General features: G+C 43.6%; 1 protein-coding gene across 4 annotated transcripts in view; it reads left to right on the top strand.

Moving 5' to 3' along the window:
- CERS1 (ceramide synthase 1) overlaps positions 1–22,775 on the top strand; it is a 120,052-nt gene that overhangs the window by 39,129 nt on the left and 58,148 nt on the right. For 2 of the 4 annotated variants that reach the window (XM_069767722.1, XM_069767721.1), the window contains exons 4-6: positions 7,923–8,138; positions 19,266–19,427; positions 19,513–19,660. In XM_069767722.1, the coding sequence (XP_069623823.1) occupies positions 7,923–8,138; positions 19,266–19,427; positions 19,513–19,660 (526 nt within the window). The remainder of the gene's footprint in view (positions 1–7,922; positions 8,139–19,265; positions 19,428–19,512; positions 19,661–22,775) is intronic. The other 2 variants (XM_069767724.1, XM_069767723.1) reach the window with 1 other exon arrangement.

The following is a 22,775-nucleotide window of genomic DNA, read 5'->3' on the forward strand; positions in this document are numbered from 1 at the left end:
CTTGGTCTTCATGGTGTTGTTTGGTTAGTGGTGCTTCTTGCTTAATGGCATTGCTACATCTTTGGCCTTTCAGAAGAGGTGTGTACATACCGACAGACCATGAGACACTTAGATTGCACACAGGTGGACGTCTGTTATGTCTGCTAATGAAAGGTGTAATGAAGGCAATCCAGAGACACAGTGTGCCTAGCGATCAGAGCGCACACAGTGATCTGACAAATACCCAAAAACAAAAGAACGAGCTCTGAGACGTGGAAACTCTGTAGACTGCACACCTGATCCTATCCTAAACACAACTAAAAGTGGCTGTGGATTGCGCCTAACCACTACCTATGCAACTCGGCACAGCCTAAGAAACTAGCTAGCCTGAAGATAGAAAAATAGGCCTGACTTGCCCCCAGAGAAATACCCCAAAGGAAAAGGCAGCCCCCCACATATAATGACTGTGAGTAAGATGAAAAGACAAAACGTAGGGATGAAATAGATTCAGCAAAGTGGGGCCCGATATTCTTAGACAGAGCGAGGACAGTAAAGCGAACTTTGCAGTCTACAAAAAACCCTAAAGCGAAACCCACGCAAAGGGGGCAAAAAAGACCCACCGTGCCAGACTAACGGCACGGCGGTACACCCTTTGCGTCTCAGAGCTTCCAGCAAGACAAAAGACAAGCTGGACAGAAAAAAGGCAACAAAATAGCAAAAAAGCACTTAGCTATACAGAGCAGCAGGTCACAGGAACAATCAGGAGAAGCTCAGATCCAACACTGGAACATTGACTAGGAGCAAGGATAGCAGCATCAGGTGGAGTTAAGTAACGAAGCAGCTAATGAGCTCACCAGAACACCTGAGGAAGGAAGCTCAGAAGCTGCAGTACCACTTGTGACCACAGGAGTGAATTCAGCCACAGAATTCACAACAGTACCCCCCCCTTGAGGAGGGGTCACCGAACCCTCACCAGAGCCCCCAGGCCTACCAGGATGAGCCACATGAAAGGCACGAACAAGATCGGGAGCATGAACATCAGAGGCAAAAACCCAGGAATTATCTTCCTGAGCATAACCCTTCCATTTAACCAGATACTGGAGTTTCCGTCTAGAAACACGAGAATCCAAAATCTTCTCCACAATATACTCCAATTCCCCCTCCACCAAAACCGGGGCAGGAGGCTCAACAGATGGAACCATAGGTGCCACGTATCTCCGCAACAATGACCTATGGAATACATTATGTATGGAAAAGGAGTCTGGGAGGGTCAGACGAAAAGACACAGGATTGAGAACCTCAGAAATCCTATACGGACCAATAAAACGAGGTTTAAATTTAGGAGAGGAAACCTTCATAGGAATATGACGAGAAGATAACCAAACCAGATCCCCAACACGAAGTCGGGGACCCACACGGCGTCTGCGATTAGCGAAAAGTTGAGCCTTCTCCTGGGACAAGGTCAAATTGTCCACTACCTGAGTCCAGATCTGCTGCAACCTGTCCACCACAGAATCCACACCAGGACAGTCCGAAGACTCAACCTGTCCTGAAGAGAAACGAGGATGGAACCCAGAATTGCAGAAAAATGGAGAAACCAAGGTAGCCGAGCTGGCCCGATTATTAAGGGCGAACTCAGCCAACGGCAAAAAGGACACCCAATCATCCTGGTCTGCAGAAACAAAACATCTCAGATATGTTTCCAAGGTCTGATTGGTTCGTTCGGTCTGGCCATTAGTCTGAGGATGGAAAGCCGAGGAAAAGGATAGGTCAATGCCCATCCTACCACAAAAGGCTCGCCAGAACCTTGAAACAAACTGGGAACCTCTGTCAGAAACAATATTCTCAGGAATGCCATGCAACCGAACCACATGCTGAAAGAACAAAGGTACCAAATCAGAGGAGGAAGGCAATTTAGCCAAGGGCACCAGATGGACCATTTTAGAAAAGCGATCACAGACCACCCAAATGACTGACATCTTTTGAGAAATGGGAAGGTCAGAAATGAAATCCATCGAAATATGTGTCCAAGGCCTCTTTGGGACCGGCAAGGGCAAAAGCAACCCACTGGCACGAGAACAGGAGGGCTTAGCCCTAGCACAAATCCCACAGGACTGCACAAAAGTACGTACATCCCGTGACAGAGATGGCCACCAGAAGGATCTAGCCACTAACTCTCTGGTACCAAAGATTCCAGGATGACCAGCCAACACCGAACAATGAAGTTCAGAGATAAGTTTATTAGTCCACCTATCAGGGACGAACAGTTTCTCCGCTGGACAACGATCAGGTTTATTCGCCTGAAATTTTTGCAGCACCCGCCGCAGATCAGGGGAGATGGCAGACACAATGACTCCTTCCTTGAGGATACCCGCTGGCTCAGATAAACCCGGAGAGTCGGGCACAAAACTCCTAGACAGAGCATCCGCCTTCACATTTTTAGAGCCCGGAAGGTACGAAATCACAAAGTCGAAGCGGGCAAAAAATAACGACCAACGGGCCTGTCTAGGATTCAAGCGCTTGGCAGACCCGAGATAAGTCAAGTTCTTATGATCAGTCAATACCACCACGCGATGCTTAGCTCCTTCAAGCCAATGACGCCACTCCTCGAATGCCCACTTCATGGCCAGCAACTCTCGGTTGCCCACATCATAATTACGCTCAGCGGGCGAAAACTTCCTGGAAAAGAAAGCACATGGTTTCATCACTGAGCAATCAGAACCTCTCTGTGACAAAACCGCCCCTGCTCCAATCTCAGAAGCATCAACCTCGACCTGGAACGGAAGAGAAACAACTGGCTGACACAACACAGGGGCAGAACAAAAACGACGCTTCAACTCCTGAAAAGCTTCCACAGCAGCAGAAGACCAATTGACCAAATCAGCACCCTTCTTGGTCAAATCGGTCAATGGTTTGGCAATGCTAGAAAAATTACAGATGAAGCGACGATAAAAATTAGCAAAGCCCAGGAACTTTTGCAGACTTTTCAGAGATGTCGGCTGAATCCAATCCTGGATGGCTTGGACCTTAACTGGATCCATCTCGATAGTAGAAGGGGAAAAGATGAATCCCAAAAATGAAACTTTCTGCACACCGAAGAGACACTTTGATCCCTTCACAAACAAAGAGTTAGCACGCAGGACCTGAAAAACCATTCTGACCTGCTTCACATGAGACTCCCAATCATCTGAGAAGATCAAAATGTCATCCAAGTAAACAATCAGGAATTTATCCAGGTACTCACGGAAGATGTCATGCATAAAGGATTGAAACACTGATGGAGCATTGGCAAGTCCGAACGGCATCACTAGATACTCAAAATGACCCTCGGGCGTATTGAATGCAGTTTTCCATTCATCTCCTTGCCTGATTCTCACCAGATTATACGCACCACGAAGATCTATCTTAGTGAACCAACTAGCCCCCTTAATCCGAGCAAACAAGTCAGATAACAATGGCAAGGGATACTGAAATTTAACAGTGATCTTATTAAGAAGGCGGTAATCAATACACGGTCTCAGCGAACCATCCTTCTTAGCTACAAAGAAGAACCCTGCTCCCAGTGGTGATGACGATGGGCGAATATGTCCCTTCTCTAGGGATTCCTTCACATAACTGCGCATAGCGGCGTGTTCGGGCACGGATAAATTAAATAATCGACCTTTAGGGAATTTACTACCAGGAATCAAATTGATAGCACAATCACAATCCCTATGCGGAGGTAGGGCATCGGACTTGGGCTCTTCAAATACATCCTGATAATCAGACAAGAAGTCTGGGACCTCAGAAGGGGTGGATGACGAAATCGACAAAAATGAAACATCACCATGTACCCCCTGACAACCCCAGCTGGATACCGACATGGAATTCCAATCCAATACTGGATTATGGGTTTGTAGCCATGGCAACCCCAACACGACCACATCATGCAGATTATGCAACACCAGAAAGCGAATAACTTCCTGATGTGCAGGAGCCATGCACATGGTCAGCTGGGCCCAGTACTGAGGTTTATTCTTGGCCAAAGGTGTAGCATCAATTCCTCTCAATGGAATAGGACACCGCAAAGGCTCCAAGAAAAACCCACAACGTTTAGCATAATCCAAATCCATCAGATTTAGGGCAGCGCCTGAATCCACAAACCCCATGACAGAAAACGATGACAAAGAGCATATCAAGGTAATGGACAGAAGGAATTTGGACTGTACAGTACCAATGACGGCAGACCTAGCGGACCGCTTAGTGCGCTTAGGACAATCAGAAATAGCATGAGTGGAATCACCACAGTAGAAACATAGCCCATTCAGACGTCTGTATTCCTGCCGTTCCACTCTGGTCATAGTCCTATCGCACTGCATAGGCTCAGGTTTAACCTCAGGCAATACCGCCAAATGGTGCACAGATTTACGCTCGCGCAAGCGTCTACCGATCTGAATGGCTAAAGACAAAGACTCATTCAAACCAGCAGGCATAGGAAATCCCACCATGACATCCTTAAGAGCCTCAGAGAGACCCTTTCTGAACAAAGCTGCCAGCGCAGATTCATTCCACTGAGTGAGTACTGACCATTTCCTAAATTTCTGACAATATACTTCTATATCATCCTGACCCTGGCACAAAGCCAGCAAATTTTTCTCAGCCTGATCCACTGAATTAGGCTCATCGTACAGTAATCCGAGTGCCAGGAAAAACGCATCGACACTACTCAATGCAGGGTCTCCTGGCGCAAGAGAAAATGCCCAGTCTTGAGGGTCGCCGCGCAAAAAAGAAATAATAATCAAAACCTGTTGAATAGGATTACCAGAAGAATGAGGTTTCAAGGCCAGAAATAGCTTACAATTATTTTTGAAACTTGGAAACTTAGTTCTATCTCCAAAAAACAAATCAGGAATAGGAATTCTTGGTTCTAACATAGATTTCTGATCAATAGTATCTTGAATCTTTTGTACATTTATAACGAGATTATCCATTGAAGAGCACAGACCCTGAAAATCCATGTCCACACCTGTGTCCAGAAACACCCAAATGTCTAGGGGAAAAAAAAAAAAAAAGTGAACACAGAGCAGAGAAAAAAAAAAAATGATGTCAGAACTTTTTCTTTCCCTCTATTGAGAATCATTAGATGGCTCCTAGTACTGTTATGTCTGCTAATGAAAGGTGTAATGAAGGCAATCCAGAGACACAGTGTGCCTAGCGATCAGAGCGCACACAGTGATCTGACAAATACCCAAAAACAAAAGAACGAGCTCTGAGACGTGGAAACTCTGTAGACTGCACACCTGATCCTATCCTAAACACAACTAAAAGTGGCTGTGGATTGCGCCTAACCACTACCTATGCAACTCGGCACAGCCTAAGAAACTAGCTAGCCTGAAGATAGAAAAATAGGCCTGACTTGCCCCCAGAGAAATACCCCAAAGGAAAAGGCAGCCCCCCACATATAATGACTGTGAGTAAGATGAAAAGACAAAACGTAGGGATGAAATAGATTCAGCAAAGTGGGGCCCGATATTCTTAGACAGAGCGAGGACAGTAAAGCGAACTTTGCAGTCTACAAAAAACCCTAAAGCGAAACCCACGCAAAGGGGGCAAAAAAGACCCACCGTGCCAGACTAACGGCACAGCGGTACACCCTTTGCGTCTCAGAGCTTCCAGCAAAACAAAAGACAAGCTGGACAGAAAAAAGGCAACAAAATAGCAAAAAAGCACTTAGCTATACAGAGCAGCAGGTCACAGGAACAATCAGGAGAAGCTCAGATCCAACACTGGAACATTGACTAGGAGCAAGGATAGCAGCATCAGGTGGAGTTAAGTAACGAAGCAGCTAATGAGCTCACCAGAACACCTGAGGAAGGAAGCTCAGAAGCTGCAGTACCACTTGTGACCACAGGAGTGAATTCAGCCACAGAATTCACAACAGACGTCCTTTGACTAAGCATGTTACCGTATATACTCGAGTATAAGCCGACCCGAGTAGAAGCTGACCCCCCTAATTTTGCAACAAAAAACTGGGAAAACTAATTGACTCGAGTATAAGCCTAGGGTGGAAAATGCAGCAGCTACGGGTAAATGTTAAAAATAAAAAAAGATACCAATAAAAGTAAAATTAATTGAGACATCAGTAGGTTAAGTGTTTTTGAATATCCATATTGAATCAGGAGCCCCATATAATGCTCCATACTGTTCATTATGGCCCCATAAGATGCTCCATACAAAATAGGTCCCATATAATGCTCCATACAGTTCATTATGGCCCATAACATGCTCCATATACAAATATGCCCCATATAATGCTCCATGCAGCTCTTTATGGCCCCATAGATGCCCCATATAATGTTCCATGCAGTTCTTTATGGCCCCATAGATGCCCCATATAATGCTCAATGCAGTTCTTTATGGCCCCATAGATGCCCCATATAATGCTCGATGCAGTTCTTTATGGCCCCATAGATGCCCCATATAATACTCCATGCAGTTATGGCCCCATAGATGCCCCATATAATGCTCCATGCAGTTATGGCCCCATATAATGCTCCATGCAGTTATGGCCCCATAAATGCCCCATATAATTCTCCATGCAGTTATGGCCCCATAGATGCCCCATATAATGCTCCATGCAGTTATGGCCCCATAGATGCCCCATATAATGCTCCATGCAGTTATGGGCCCATATAATGCTCCATGCAGTTATGGCCCCATAGTTGCCCCATATAATGCTCCATGCAGTTCTTGCCATGCATTGTGCCACATGTAATGCTACTGCTGCAGTAAAAAAAAAAAAATCACATACTCACCTCTCGTCGCTGCCCGCTGCTCCTCAGCGTCCCATCTCTCCGCACTGACTGCTCAGGCAGAGGGTGGCGCACACACTAATACGTCATTGCGCCCTCTGACCTGAACAGTCACAGCAAGAGGACGGGAAGACAAGGTGGCAGTGGAACGCGGAAAGGTGAATATGACATACTTACCTGCTCCCGGCGCTCCTGACGCGGTCCCTGCATGTCCCACAGTCTTCGGGAGCGGCAGCTTCTTCCTGTAGTGAGCGGTCACATGGTACCGCTCATTACAGTAATGAATATGTGGCTCCACCCCTATGGGAGTGGAGTCCATATTCATAACTTTAATGAGCGGTACTAGTGACCGCTGAACAGGGGAAGAAGCTGCAGGCGCCCAAAGACCGTGGGACATGCAGGGACTGCGTCAGGAGCACCGGGAGCAGGTAAGTATTTGACAGGCGTCGCCCCCCCCTCACCTGCCGCCCCCCCCGCCTTCCATGACTCGAGTATAAGCCGAGAGGGGCACTTTCAGCCCATTTTTTGGGGCTGAAAATCTCTGCTTATACTCGAGTATATACGGTACTTCTGAAGTTAATTGCTAACACCAGAAATTTTTAGGGGCTTCATAGCAAAACGGGTGAACACATATGTACATGCCAATAATTAGTTAATTGATTTCATAAATTTAATTTATGCCTGTATTTTTCTCACTTCAACTACATAGACTAGTGCTGATACATCTGAAAGAAGAAGGACTGCGTTTATCTCTCTTGCGCCAGGTCCCAAACAATCGGGACTCTCACCTTTGTTGTCTGGGGAAAAGCTTAGAAAACCGGACCGACCTTTGCACTCAACAGCAGGGGGCATAGCTAGGCTAAAAAGGACTGAGCGCGTGAAAACAGCAGACAGACTTGGCGGGAGCACACAGCGCGCAGCAGGGGAAGTTTGGTGCTCTGTCCTCTGAGCACCGTGACAGCGCAGGTCCGCGCTATAGTATCACTGCTGCCACTTACAGAGACTGTGACCGTAGAACTACCTTTTGCCCATTGGTTCCCACTGCTGAAGATACCCAACGCTATGGGTCAGTAAATACCGCGCACGTGCCACCTAAGAAAGACCGGGTGACTCACCGAGACTGTTTCCTCTCTCACCCGCTTACTTCTGCAGAGCTTCGTTCAGTTCCAGCAGTGTTGGAGACTGCACTTCACTCTGCAGCCCGAATCCTGGACTCAGGACCCCGCTCAAGACGCCGAGCACACCATTACCGCCAGGAGCCGGATCACCAATGCCTGCAGAACGACACCAGATTCATCACGTGCTAACCGCGTTGGCACCACCGTTTGAACTTAGTACTCTGCAGCCAGGAAGCCATCAGACTGATAAGTTAACTTTCAATGAACAGTTGCTATACTTATTGCCATTGTTACCTCCCTCAGCACACCTATTGTGCTCATATCATGTGCCATACCCCTGTCCTGGAATTCTCCTCCCTGCGTGGAAGTATTCCCATGTTCAAGTAAAAATTAACGTTAACCCATGCTCTGCCTCCTGTCCGTTACTGCATCCCGATTCCTGCTCACGCATCACACACAAATCGGATTATAAAAATATTTAATCACAGGTTGTAATGTAACAAAATAGGTAAAAAGCTAAGGGGGGTGAACAATTTCACAAGCTACTATTAATTCTATTAATTTGTATCACTGGGTGAAAATGAGTTGATTATTATTATTGTTTTAAAGCATCATTAATTCCATATTGTACCTGTATTTTATATAGTACAAACTGTATATAAAGTACAAGTACAATAAATGACTAGTTATAGATTAATAATAGCTGATCAATTTATTGCAATTAGTGTATTATAAACTTGTTTGCCAATTTATTGCAGCATTTGTTAATTGCACATATGCAAATTGTTGCAACTTCTCCATTTATACTATTGAATTTTTATGACCACGTGGTAAAATCCACAAATATCCATCATTCAAGCCTTCTAAGATGACTATGTTTTATTTTATATAAATGGGTAGCTCCAAGACGTATTACTCACTTGAACACTTAAGTGTTCTCCCTACAAAACTAATCCCTATATTTTTTTTACTTTACCTCCAGTGATGTTCTGTTTAAGTCCCACTATACACTGGGGATTTTCAAATATGATGTCATCAGGAGGATACCTGCTGGTCACTTCCACCTGCTTCTCTCCCCCCCCCCTTCGCCGAAAGGAACATCATCATGGGGCAGTGCTGCGATCATGTTGCTCAACGTCTTTCACCTGTTGCCCCCTGATGATGTTTTGAATAGTGAAGGTGGTAGGAAGAAGTGAATGCACCATCACCCCATGATGATGTCTGGAATCAATCGTGGTGATTGAAACTGGGGGAGAGAGTGCAGCGCTGCCACTGATGACATTCCTTTTTGAGGGCGGTGAAGAACCTGTAGGAGGTGACTATAGCGCCATCCCTGATGAAAATCAATTTCAGGTGGGGTAAAGGAAGCAGGGGGAAGTGATCATAGGCTATCTTCCTAATGACGTTGTGTTTGAAAATCCCCCGTGAATACTGGGACTCAAATGAAATATCACCAAAAGTAAGGTGAAAAAGTGAAAAACAGATATAGGTATTAGCAGTGTAGGGAGAACAGTAGGTCAATGTATGGACTGAGGCTGCGCCCACTAGTCGGGTTCTGGCCAGAACTATGCTTAACGCATACATCATCGCTGTTGCCAGCTCAGAAACCAGTGATTCCTCACAGTGCACAGTGTGTGCGCTGGGGGGATTCATAAGTCTGCAGTCACACAGAGTGATTGCAGATTTATCATTTTAGACAGGACAACCCCTTTAACACATAAGTCCTGCAAACATTTTGTACACCAGTCTCACAAAAGGAAGTGCTGCAGTAAGATGCACCAAATCTATCAAGGGGTGTATTTTTCTACCACCATGCATCACCATCAGAAATGTGCTGGTGTAAATTAAGATGAATTTTTTGAACATGCTTTGCCCTTCCATCTGCTTTTCCAACTTTTCAAAAAGTAGTCAGAGCTGTCTGGGACTGGCATAAAAGAATGCCAAAAGTCACAAAATCCTCGTGCGACCTTTAGTTTTGCAACATTCAAACCATTTCATGCCATAATGCTTGATGAATTGCCTAAATAGCTAGTCTAGGAACAGAGTTTCTTAAAGGGTTGTCATGAAAACGCTACTAAATCTTTGGCTTTCCACAGATATAGTAGTAGTTATAAATGTTGAAAAATAACACAGGCCATCAGGTTCAACCTTTCTCGATCAATTATTTGCTAAATTATTTAGAACTCTCAGTACCATTTGTTATTAGATAAATTGCCTTTTTTAAAATGCTTACATAGTATCTTGTACTGTAATCTCTTGAGGTTGAGCATTCCTTACTTTAATTGCTGCAACCGTAAAAAAGCCATTTCCTATATTAAATAAAACTTGTCAACTGCCCTAACTCTCCAAAACCTCCTCCATGTATTTATTGAACCACATACTGTATCTACTTTGTAACTAGCTGATTTCATGGCTTATTGATTGTTGAATCACTATACAATCACTTTTTTAACTGCACTCGTGAAATGTTCATTAGGCCGGAGTCACACTAGACCGTAATACGGACGAGTGCAATGCAATAAAAAATCTCATAGCGCTCGACCCAATGTTAATCTACGGGGCAGCTCCTATTATCCTTTGTTTTCTTGGCCGTATTCAGGATCCGAGTGAAATCGCAGCATGCTGTGATTGTCAGCTTATCTCGGCCGAGAATCGCCAATGCAAATCTATGGGTGCAAGAAAAAATTGGATTACACACGGACCATGCATGTGCATTGCGAGAAATACGGAAGACTTCTCCAGGTGACAGGAAATTGAATCATCCATTATCAGGAAGCTTTGGCATGCAAATTTCTTGGCCACGTTGTATTGAAAAGCAGGAAGCACGCCTCCAAGGAGTGTACTGTGTAGCAGCATGGCCAGGCATATAAATGTGGGACCAACGCGACGCACATTATGCGGACCGTGCACGTAAAGAAGCAGCATGGAGGGCAATCTGTCACCACATGTTCCCCGATTTTGATGAGTGACCTCATGAGGTGCAGCAAGAAATTTGTAAGTACCATCCTTTACCAAAATATCTTAAAAATTGCCTTCCTGAGAAAAATTACCATGAACACATATGTGATGTGGTTATTAGTGAGGTAACTGTTAAACTCTTGTTTGTGGATGCGAAATCATCAACATGACACCCAAATATGTGTAAAATTTACTAGCAATAGTCCTTTTATATAGGACAAAGGGACTTTTATGTCCCCCTAGGCTCCAGGGCCCGTGTGCGATTGCAAACCCTGTACCTGTTGGAGTTATGCGCTTGATACTTAAAACAATTCTTGTGTTTCTTTGCAGTGAATGATGTCAATAGACGCTGGCGGGGTTGCAGGGACCAATACCGGTGTGAACGTCAACTTTTTGGGCGTAGTGGTGATACAGCCCCCAAAAAACGAAAATATGGGACGGGATGTGCGCCAGCTCTTCATTTCTCACAGTTATGCGTCCTTGTTCCATGCCACGCTGGCAATTAATATAATAGGAACGCTATATGCTATGTACAGACTACCTTGAAAAAGGCAATGTATGCCGAAACGTTGGAATGTTGATGTCTGTTATATTTTTTCTGTTGGCTGCCTAAATAAATTCATATTTGAGAGCAAAGAATTGTGATCTTGTTGAGTGCCAAAGGTTTCCCTTATCAAACCCACCAACAAACACAACCTAGGCCAATGTATGAGTATGCAGCACCTGCCCAATCTGCCCACTTGAGCAGACACACATTTGGAGGCTGGTCCCAACATGTGTCTGCTCGACATGGCCATATTGGGGGGTATGACCAAATGGGTCAATCCAGTACACAGGAGTTAATGCACTTCTACCCTCAACAAGTTTTACCTCAGACACAGGATAGATCCTTGCAACACAATCCTTCATACAGTACAGACCAAAAGTTTGGACACACCTCATTTAAAGATTTTTCTGTATTTTCATGACTGTGAAAATGGTACATTCACACTGAAGGCATCAAAACTATGAATTAACACATGTGGAATTATATACTGAACAAAAAAGTGTGAAACAACTGAAATTATGTCTTATATTCTAGCTTCTTCAAAGTAGCCACCTTTTGCTTTGATGACTGCTTTGCACACTCTTGGCATTCTCTTTATGAGCTTCAAGAGGTAGTCACCGGGAATGGTTTTCACTTCACAGGTGTGCCCTGTCAGGTTTAATAAGTGGGATTTCTTGCCTTATAAATGGGATTGGGACCATCAGTTGTGTTGTGCAGAAGTCTGGTGGATACACATCTGATAGTCCTACTGAATAGACTGTTAGAATTTGTATTATGGCAAGAAAAAAGCAGCTAAGTAAAGAAAAGCGAGTGGCCATCATTACTTTAAGAATTGAAGGTCAGTCAGTCCGAAAAAATTGGGAAAACTATGAAAGTGTCCCCAAGTGCAGTGGCAAAAACCATCAAGCGCTACAAAGAAACTGGCTCACATGAGGACCGCCCCAGGAAAGGAAGAACAAGAGTCACCTCTGCTTCTGAGGATAAGTTTATCTGAGTCACCAGCCTCAGAAACCGTAGGTTAACAGCACCTCAGATTAGAGACCAGGTCAATGCCACACAGAGATCTAGCAGCAGACACATCCCTACAACAACTGTTAAGAGGAGACTTTGTGCAGCAGGCCTTCATGGTAAAATAGTTGCTAGGAAACCACTGCTAAGGACAGGCAACAAGCAGAGGAGACTTGTTTGTCCTAAAGAACACAAGGAATGGACAATAGCCCATTGGAAATCTGTGCTTTGGTCTGATGAGTCCAAATTTGAGATCTTTGGTTCCAACCACCGTGTCTTTGTGCGATGCAGAAAAGGTGAACGGATGGACTCTACATGCCTGATTCCCACCGTGAAGCATGGAGGAGGAGGTGTGATGGTGTGGGGGTGCTTTGCTGGAGACACTGTTGGGGATTTATTCAAAATTGAAGGCATACTGAACCAGCATGGCTACCACAGCATCTTGCAACAACATGCTATTCCATCCGGTTTGCGTTTAGTTGGACCATCATTTATTTTTCAACAGGACAATGACCCCAAACACACCTCCAGGCTGTGTAAGGGCTATTTGACCAAGAAGGAGAGTGATGGGTTGCTACACCAGATGACCTGGCCTCCACAGTCACCAGACCTGATCCCAATCGAGATGGTTTGGGGTGAGCTGGACCACAGAGTGAAGGCAAAAGGGCTAACAAGTGCTAAGCATCTCTGGGAACTCCTTCAAGATTGTTGGAAGACCATTCCCGGTGACTACCTCTTGAAGCTCATGAAGAGAATGCCAAGAGTGTGCAAAGCAGTCATCAAAGCAAAAGGTGGCTACTTTGAAGAACCTAGAAGATAAGACATAATTTCAGTTGTTTCACACTTTTTTGTTAAGTATATAATTCCACATGTGTTAATTCATAGTTTTGATGCCTTCAGTGTGAATGTACAATTTTCATAGTCATGAAAATACAGAAAAATCTTTAAATGAGAAGGTGTGTCCAAACTTTTGGTCTGTACTGTATATATCTGGTATACCACAGGTTGACAGTCAGGTTGGTCAACCACCTAGGCCAAGTTTCGCACATGCTGGCCACCCGCCATCACCACCCCAACCTACCAGAACCTGTAATTTTTTTAATAGTTATTTGGTTGTCATTTACGCTGTTTTGGCTGTAATGTTATTTGAGCCCTTGGCATGTTATGCTTTATTGTTTGCTCTGGTTAATATGCCTACAATTACATATGATGTGAATATGTTTTGGCTACTATATATGTGCTTTGAGCAGTAAAAACGTTTTAAAAACAATGAGTGTCATGTATTATTAGGACTACATACATGATGTGACTACTTAACAAAATAAGTATTTTGTTAGGAAAAACATACAACAGAATTTAAACAGGAACATTATTCAATTTATTAAGTTAGAAGACAAAAAAAAATTATAGAGAAACAGCATTGTCTTGCCAGACAGTTGATCCCTCTGGTGAAAGAAAATAATTTGTTAAGACATCACGAACTTTTAGGCCTGAGAGCTGACGACGTGAAGGAAGAACACATGTAGTAGACAAGACAGTATTTGCAGAATCAACTTCATCATCAGCAGATGATGGGCAATCATGGTATCTTGTAAAGTTGTGAAGAACAACACATGCTTTTATCATGCCATTGACATTGCCTTCACTGCGGATTGCAGTACCCGCCATTTTGCAGTGAGACTGCAGAAGGAACACTCTACCAGACAGCGGGTGCGGGAAAGACGCAAATTAAAAATTCGCCGCCGATAGTCCAGGCCTCTCTGTGGATAGTGCCTCATGACGTTCCTTGATAATTGAAACGCCTCATCTGCTACCATAATGTAAGGCACCGCATCCAAATTAGCCCCTGGTATGTGACTTGGGGGTGGGAGATCCAAATCATTATTGCGCAGCCGCCGACTCATAATGGAAGAACTGAAGACTCTAGAGTCTCCAGTTCTCCCATAGGCCCCAATATCTACAATTATAAACCTGTAGTGGCTGTCGACCAGGGCCAACAGCACTACAGAGAAAAACTGTTTATAAGTATAGAATTGGGTCCCTGAGTTCGGCGTCTTACGCACACGGATGTGCTTTCCGTCCAGAGCTCCAATACAGTGCGGAAACTGGCACGTGTCCTGAAATGCTTGGGCGATACGTAACCAGTCTGCCATTTTAGGCTCAGGCATCACCTCTTGATTTAGTCTCGTCCAGATTTCCAAACATCTATCCCGCACAATGCCAGAGATTGTGGATTTGCCAAGTAAAAACTCTAAATGCAGTGCCGCATATGAAAGGCCAGTGGAAAGGAATCTAAAAGTAAACATAATAAAAATTTCAAAATGGAACACATAACAGTGTAATCTGGGCAAAAACTAAGATTAGATAACTAAGAAGCCATGTTTAATAAAAAAAAAATTAAGTACATGCGATGATTTTGATGTTCTAAACACTAACATATTATATAAGCACAAACGATGTTGAAGCTACATAATAATTTAAGGTTATTTTCCAAAAAAGGGATAAGGCCATGAAAAAAAAAATTATTTCAAAAAAGAGGATGAATACATACCGTAATGTAAGGATAAGGCGCTCCTCTGCAGAAATAGTTTTGCGCATCCTGGTGTCCTTCTTGGTGATCGCTGGGCGCAAAATCTCCAACAAAATATCAAACGTTTGTATCCTCATCCGACAATAGTTGAAGAACTTGTCCGGATTTGTCCTCAGAGCAGCATACAGATCCGTTGCTTCAAAAGTGGATGTACTTACATCCGTCTCCGCCTCCTCGGATCCACAATAACTGGGTATGGCTACCCAAAAACGTTGGGAAAGTACCCAGTTGTAAAGCACACGCTCTGTGGTGTTAAAAGTAAATAGATCTGACATGTTGCTTAGAAAGAAGAAATCTACCAACACAAGCAGGGACTGTACTGCAGAGATTGGTGGGTGCCACCTGTTTTAGGACCATTAAATAGTGTTCTTGATGATGAACACTATAAAATGTATGTATACTAATGCCAGAAGCCTCGCCAACAAAATCGAGAAATTAGAACTAATGTTGTTGAAGCATAATTATGACATGGTGGGGATATCTGAAACATGGCTGGATGAGAGCCATGACTGGGCTGTTAACTTGCATGGTTATAGTCTTTTCAGAAATGACCGAATGGATAGGTGAGGGGGATGGGTGTGTCTATATGTAAAATCATCCTTAAAACCCATCCAGTGTGATAATATACGTGAATTTAATGAAAATGTAGAGTCCCTGTGGGTGAGATAAAGGGAGGGGGAAAAAATAATAAATTACTGATAGGGGTTTGTTATAAATCTCCAAAAATAATGGAAGCAACGGAGAATATCCCCGCAAAGCAAATGGATGAAGCTGCGACTCAAGGAGAAGTCATTATTATGGGGGACTTCAACTAGCCTGAAATAGATTGGGGAACGGAAAACTGCAGTTCCAGCAAAGGTAATCGGTTTTTGACAACTATGAGAGACAATTACCTTTCACAATTGGTTCAGGATCCAACAAGAAGGGGGGCACTGCTAGACCTAATATTAACCAACAGGCCAGACCGCATAGCAAATATAGGATTGGGGGTCACTTGGGGAATAGTGATCACAAAATAATAAGTTTTCATGTATCCTTTAATAAGATGTGTAGTAGAGGGGTTACAAGGACACTAAACTTCAGGAGGGCAAATTTCCAACGGATGAGAGATGATCTTGGTGCAATTAACTGGGACGATATCCTGAGACACAAAAATACACAAAGAAAATGGGAGACGTTTATTAGCATCCTGGATACGACCTGTGCACAGTATATACCGTATGGGAATAAACATACTAGAAATAGGAGGAAACCAATATGGCTAAATAGAGCTGTAAGGGGTGCAATAAGTGACAAAAAGAAAACATTTAGAGAATTAAAGGAAGTAGGTAGTGATGAGGCATTAAATAAATACAGAAAATTAAATAAATTCTGTAAAAACCAAATCAAGGCAGCAAAGATTGAGACAGAGATACTCATTGCCAGAGAGAGTAAAAATAATCCCAAAATATTCTTTAACTACATAAATAGTAAGAAACTAAAAAATGATAGTGTTGGCCCCCTTAAAAATAGTCTGGGTGAAATGGTGGATGAGGATGAGGAAAAAGCCAATATGCTAAATGAATTTTTTTCATCAGTATTTACACTACAAAATCCCATGGCAGACAATATGATCAGTGATAGCAAAAATTCCCCATTAAATGTCACCTGCTTAACCCAGCAGGAAGTACGGCGGTGCCTAAAAATCACTAAAATTGACAAATCTCCGGGCCCGGATGGGATACACCCTCGAGTACTGCAGGAATTAAGTACAGTCATTGATAGACCATTATTAATCTTTAAAGACTCGATAATAACAGGGTCTGTACCACAGGACTGGCGTATAACAAATGTGGTGCCAATATTCAAAAAGGGGACAAAAACTGAACTCGGTAATTATAGGCCAGTAAGCTTAATCTCTACTGTGGGCAAAATCCTGGAGGGCATGCTAAGGGATGCTATACTGGAGTATCTGAAGAGAAATAACCTCATGACCCAGTATCAGCACGGGTTTACTAGGGACCGTTCATGTCAAACTAATCTGATCAATTTCTATGAAGAGGTAAGTTCTGGACTGGACCAAGGGAACCCAGTGGATGTAGTGTATATGGACTTTTCAAAAACCTTTGATACGGTGCCACACAAAAGGTTGATACATAAAATGAGAATAATGGGGATAGGGGAAAATATGTGTAAGTGGGTTAAGAGCTGGCTCAGGGATAGGAAACAAAGGGCGGTTATTAATGGAGCACACTCGGACTGGGTCGCGGTTAGTAGTGGGGTACCACAGGGGTCAGTATTGGGCCCTCTTCTTTTTAACATATTTATTAATGACCTTGTAGGGGGCATTCAGAGCAGAATTTCAATATTTGCAGATGACACTAAACTCTGCAGGGTAATCAATACAGAGGAGGACAATTTTATATTACAGGATGATTTATGTAAACTAGAAGCTCGGGCTGATAAATGGCAAATGAGCTTTAATGGGGATAAATGTAAGGTCATGCACTTGGGTAGAAGTAATAAGATGTATAATTATGTGCTTAATTCTAAAACTCTGGGCAAAACCGTCAGTGAAAAAGACCTGGGTGTATGGGTGGATGACAAACTCATCTTCAGTGGCCAGTGTCAGGCAGCTGCTACAAAGGCAAATAAAATAATGGGATCACATAAATAAGAAAAATCGGCTAAAAATGCCGTAGCCAGCTCACCAACCAGACCATCAAGCACGGGGCATGGGAGTTCGTCCTGACCTGGACGTCGAGCAGCAGCAATTCCAAACAACGTAGATACTCCAGCTCCAGCAAGATGGATAAAAAATTCTTTATTAATCCATCATTATAATAAAAGGATTATCCTTACAAATGGTAGACCAAACAGGTGATTGTAAAAGTTACGGCAACGCGTTTCGACCAATATAGGTCTTACTCATGCCATGAGTAAGACCGATATTGGTCGAAACGCGTTGCCGTAACTTTTACAATCACCTGTTTGGTCTACCATTTGTAAGGATAATCCTTTTATTATTATGTTGGATTAATAAAGAATTGTTTAAAACAATACATAATTTTACCTCTATACAAGTCACTAGTTCGACCACACTTAGAATACTGTGCACAGTTCTGGCCTCCGGTGTATAAGAAAGACATAGCTGAACTAGAGCGGGTGCAGAGAAGAGCGACCAAGGTTATTAGAGGACTGGGGGGTCTGCAATACAAAGATAGGTTATTACACTTGGGGCTATTTAGTTTGGAAAAACGAAGGCTAAGGGGTGATCTTATTTTAATGTGTAAATATATGAGGGGACAGTACAAAGATCTTTCTGATGATCTTTTTAATCATAGACCTGAGACAGGGACAAGGGGGCATCCTCTATGTCTGGAGGAAAGAAGGTTTATGCATAATAACAGACGCGGATTCTTTACTGTAAGAGCAGTGAGACTATGGAACTCTCTGCCGTATGATGTTGTAATGAGTGATTAATTACTTAAATTTAAGAGGGGACTGGATACCTTTCTGGAAAAGTATAATGTTACAGGGTATATATACTAGATTCCTTGATAGGGCGTTGATCCAGGGAACTAGTCTGATTGCCGTATGTGGAGTCGGGAAGGAATTTTTTTCCACAAAGTGGAGCTATTTGCCACATGGGGTTTTTTGCCTTCCTCTGGATCAACATGTTAGGGCATGTTAGGTTAGGCTATGGGTTGAACTAGATGGACTTAAATTCTTCCTTCAACCTTAATAACTATGTTACTATGTTACTATGATTTAAATTACTTTCAGGTTAAAAAACCGTTATATGTCCATTTTGCAAGCCTGCAAGAAAATCTCGCCATACGGATGCCATACGGATGTTACACGGATGTCACATGGATAGTTTGATGCGAGGAAATCTCATCCTCGCACTGCACATGGATCACTGTTTATGAAACATTTGTGCGATTCTTGTCTGTGTAAAACGGACCGATTTTTTAAAAGGTTGTGTGTGACTCCGGCCTTAGTGGGTGACTAGTCATGGCCATGGAGCCATTGATTTCATTGGACTAATCCTCTCACTAATGTGCAAGTGACATGATTTGCAAAAGCGTCGTTACTGCCAGCTCTTTGAAAATCTTGCGCATGCATGCCTTGCTGATAATGGGCAGGAAAGCCAAGTGTATGCTCCCCGGCTTCATTGACTCAGTCATCCTGGATGACTTTCAGCCGCCGTATGCTACGAAAGAAACACAACTTTCACAAATGTCACAAATTCTAATTGCATAATTTTCTTATCCCATATTTCTCTCTTCCAGATATCACAACATTGGAATTTTGGTACTTTTTCTTCATGATTTTAATGATATTTTATTGGAATTCACCAAACTTAACATTTACTTCAAAACACGAGGTGGAAAATACCACAAAATCAACGCCTTTATTACAGATATTGGATCTGTTCTCTTTAGTGTAAGCTGGTACGTAATTACTATGAGATATAATCTGTCCTAGCCAGTAATTATGTGCACAGACAATAACAACCTCATATTCCTCTTCCCTCAGGTTCTGGTTCCGACTATACTGGTTTCCCATGAAGGTCCTTTATGTTACGTGCTGTTCCAGCCTGGAATCTAATCCAAACATCCCGTTTTATTTCTTCTTCAACATCCTCCTATTCTTGTTGACACTGATGAATATTTATTGGTTTTTGGTGAGTATGTGAGTTTAGTTAAATTCAAACCTTATATTCAATATGTGATCTGCACACTAAACTATATTTTTTTAAGATGTTTTAAAGGGAGATGTGCACTTGACAGTTCATATACTGTAGAGATTTACTCTCTCTTAGAGTATTTTATTAAAGTAAGCTAGTGTAGGTCTGATGACTAGTGATGAGCAAGTGTGCTCGTTGCTTGAGACGTCTGATAATGCTTGGGTGTCCTTTGAGTATTTTGGGCGTGCTTGTAGATTATGTTTGTGTTGCCGCAGCTGCATGATTTGCAGCTGTTAGACAGCCTGAGCACATGCAGGGATTGCCTGTTTGTTAGTGAATCCCGACATGTATTCAGGCTGTCTAGCAGCCGCAAATCATGCAGCTGCGGCGACACAAACATAATCTACAAGCACGCCCAAGATACTCGGAGAACACCCGAGCATGCTCGGAAATCTCGAGTAATGAGCACACTCGCTCATCACTACTGATGACATAATGTGTGCAACATGGTGGCTCAATGGTTAGCAATAAAGCCTTGCACCAAGGACAATTGCAAGAAGTTTTTTATGTTCTTCCCGTGTTTGCTTGGGTTATCTCCAGGTACTGCGGTTTCCTCCCACACTCAAAGATATACTGAAAGGGAACTTAGAATTTGAGCCCCAGTGGGGTCAGTGATGATGTGTCTGTAAAGTGCTTTATATATATAAGTTAGGTTGGTTACAATGACAAACTGCAGTCAGGTGGAGAACCTGATGAGGACGACGGGCATGCAGAGGTGATTCCATGAGACAGTTTCTGACAGCTTGTGCAGAAAATCTTTGGTTATGCAAACTGATTATTGTAGCAGCTATCTGGGTGGCTGGTCTCAGATGTTCTTGGAGGTGAAGATGCTAGATGTTAAGGTCCTGGGAAGAGATGAAGAAACCTTTCAAGGTTCGGTTCAGCGAACGTCCCTGTGTTCGTCGAATAATTCACCGAACTCCATTGAATTCAATGGGAGGCAAAACCAATCGCATAGCCAATACCTTCATTGGTTCCAAACAGCTGCCAAAACTGCTCAAATTAGGGGCAGACACCAGGAAAAGTGGCATCAATTGACCCATAGTACAAATAATATCATTGCACAGCATGGATGCATGGGACAGGACCTGAGACAGGGCTTGGACCAACATTCCTTGCTTAACTGTTGATCAGTAACAACTGGATGAGTGATAGGTGTAGGTCAGGTGTTCTGGGAGCCCTGCCAAATTCAGGCAACACACTGAAAAATTTAAGGATACTAACACAGGTAGTTGACTGAAAGTAAGTGCAGGATTGCCGGTCTGAGTGCCCTACTGTTAGAGGCAACACACATGAAGGAAATCCAACTTGGAGTCTCCACTAAAGTGGCATCAATTTCCCTGGAGTAAAAATAGTACAATGGGGCTCTGATACCCCTTCCACTACAGGCAACCCACCAGACGGAGACCCAATTTTGAGTCTCCACATTTTAAACAACTGTTTGTAACATCAGTAGCAGTGGCAACAGCAGGCACAGAAGCCATGACAACGGTGTCTCAGACTGCAATAACGCAAGATCTATGCAGCACACTAAAAACTGCATAATTGCTGGCTGACTGACATGTAAAAACCTCCAAGTTGTGACAGGCGAGCTCAGGCCACTTTTACATTTTTGAAGACCAAAATGCAAAAGGGTTGAAATTCCTCCTGATTGCATTGATATTGAGCTCCTGCACTATCCTCTCCAGTCGTTCACAATGTGTCAGACTTGTACTCTGTTCTGCTGGTGCACGGGCTGTGTGAAATGATTCACAGAAATTGCTTATGCCACTTACACTGCTGCTGCTAATGTTTTTGCATTGACAATTCAGTGTTCCTGGGGTTGGAAGTCTATAACTGTGATGCACACTGTGTGCCTCACTGTTGTCTTGGGGAAAACCACTCTTAAAATTGTCTACACGCGTGTTTTGATACTCAAGCATGTGCGCATCCTATTCCAGGGGGGAAGCATCTGGCAAAGTTTACTCTTGTACCTTGGATCAAACAGTGTAGCAACCTAGTAGTCAGCACTATTTCTAATCCTAACAATACGGGAAACATGTTCAGCAAGAAGGCGGTCATGTGTCAGGCGCTTCCATGAGATCCAAGTCTATCGAGTGTTCGTGGTGAGATAACAGTCAAGCTTGCATCCTCCATCCCATCCCGCTAACCACGGACAACAGAGAGGGGATCATTATCCTCTTCATCTCCTGACTGTTGCACACCCATCACCTCTTCTGCCTTGTCTTCCTCCATTTGTTCCTCAGCTCCTGCACCTTCACTAACAGTTTGTCTGGTACCATGAGCCCCCTTGATCACTGTAATGTACCCTCCCATGGCACCTGCCTGTGCAACAACAGTCCAGAACTTAGAGATATTGTTATCGCTTCAGCCTCCTCCTCTGTTTCCACCTCTTCCTCTGGGACCACCACCTCCTCTCGCAGACTATTCAAAGTGTGCCCCAGAATGTAAATGACCGGAATAGTGATGTTGATAAAGGCATCATCGGCGCTAACCATCGTAGTAGCCATTTTGAAACTGTGCAGAGGGTGCAGAGCTCCTTCATCTGTGCCCACTCCACAAGAGTGATTTGCACCACGTCTGTACTGCATTAACCCAGGCTATGCAAAAGGACATACAGCACCAGGGCTCATCGCTGCTGGCATAGTCCCTGCAATGTGTGCAGAGTGGCATTCCACCATCGCATATCAAATGGTTAACCAGTAGGCTGAAAGACCTCTGTAGTGATGCAAGTCGATGACCTGCGGGGTGTGAATGGCAGAAGTGAGCACACAGCAACTCTTCTTTCTGTAGCAGCGCATCCAGGTCACGATAGTGGCGGAGAAATTGCTGTACTACCAGGTTGAGGTTGTGAGCCATGCAAGGCACGTGTGTGAGGTTGCCCCGGCATATGGCCACCACCAGATTTGCACCGTTATCGCACATGGCCTTCTCTGAACCACAGTATTAGCACAAACGATTTAGATTATGAACTGTGGCCTGTGCCTGCACCACAGTATTAGCACAAACAATTTAGATTAGGAAACATGGCTTCCTGCCTGCACCACAGTAT

The sequence above is a fragment of the Ranitomeya imitator genome, chromosome 1, assembly GCF_032444005.1.
Source record: "Ranitomeya imitator isolate aRanImi1 chromosome 1, aRanImi1.pri, whole genome shotgun sequence".
Lineage (NCBI taxonomy): Eukaryota > Metazoa > Chordata > Amphibia > Anura > Dendrobatidae > Ranitomeya > Ranitomeya imitator.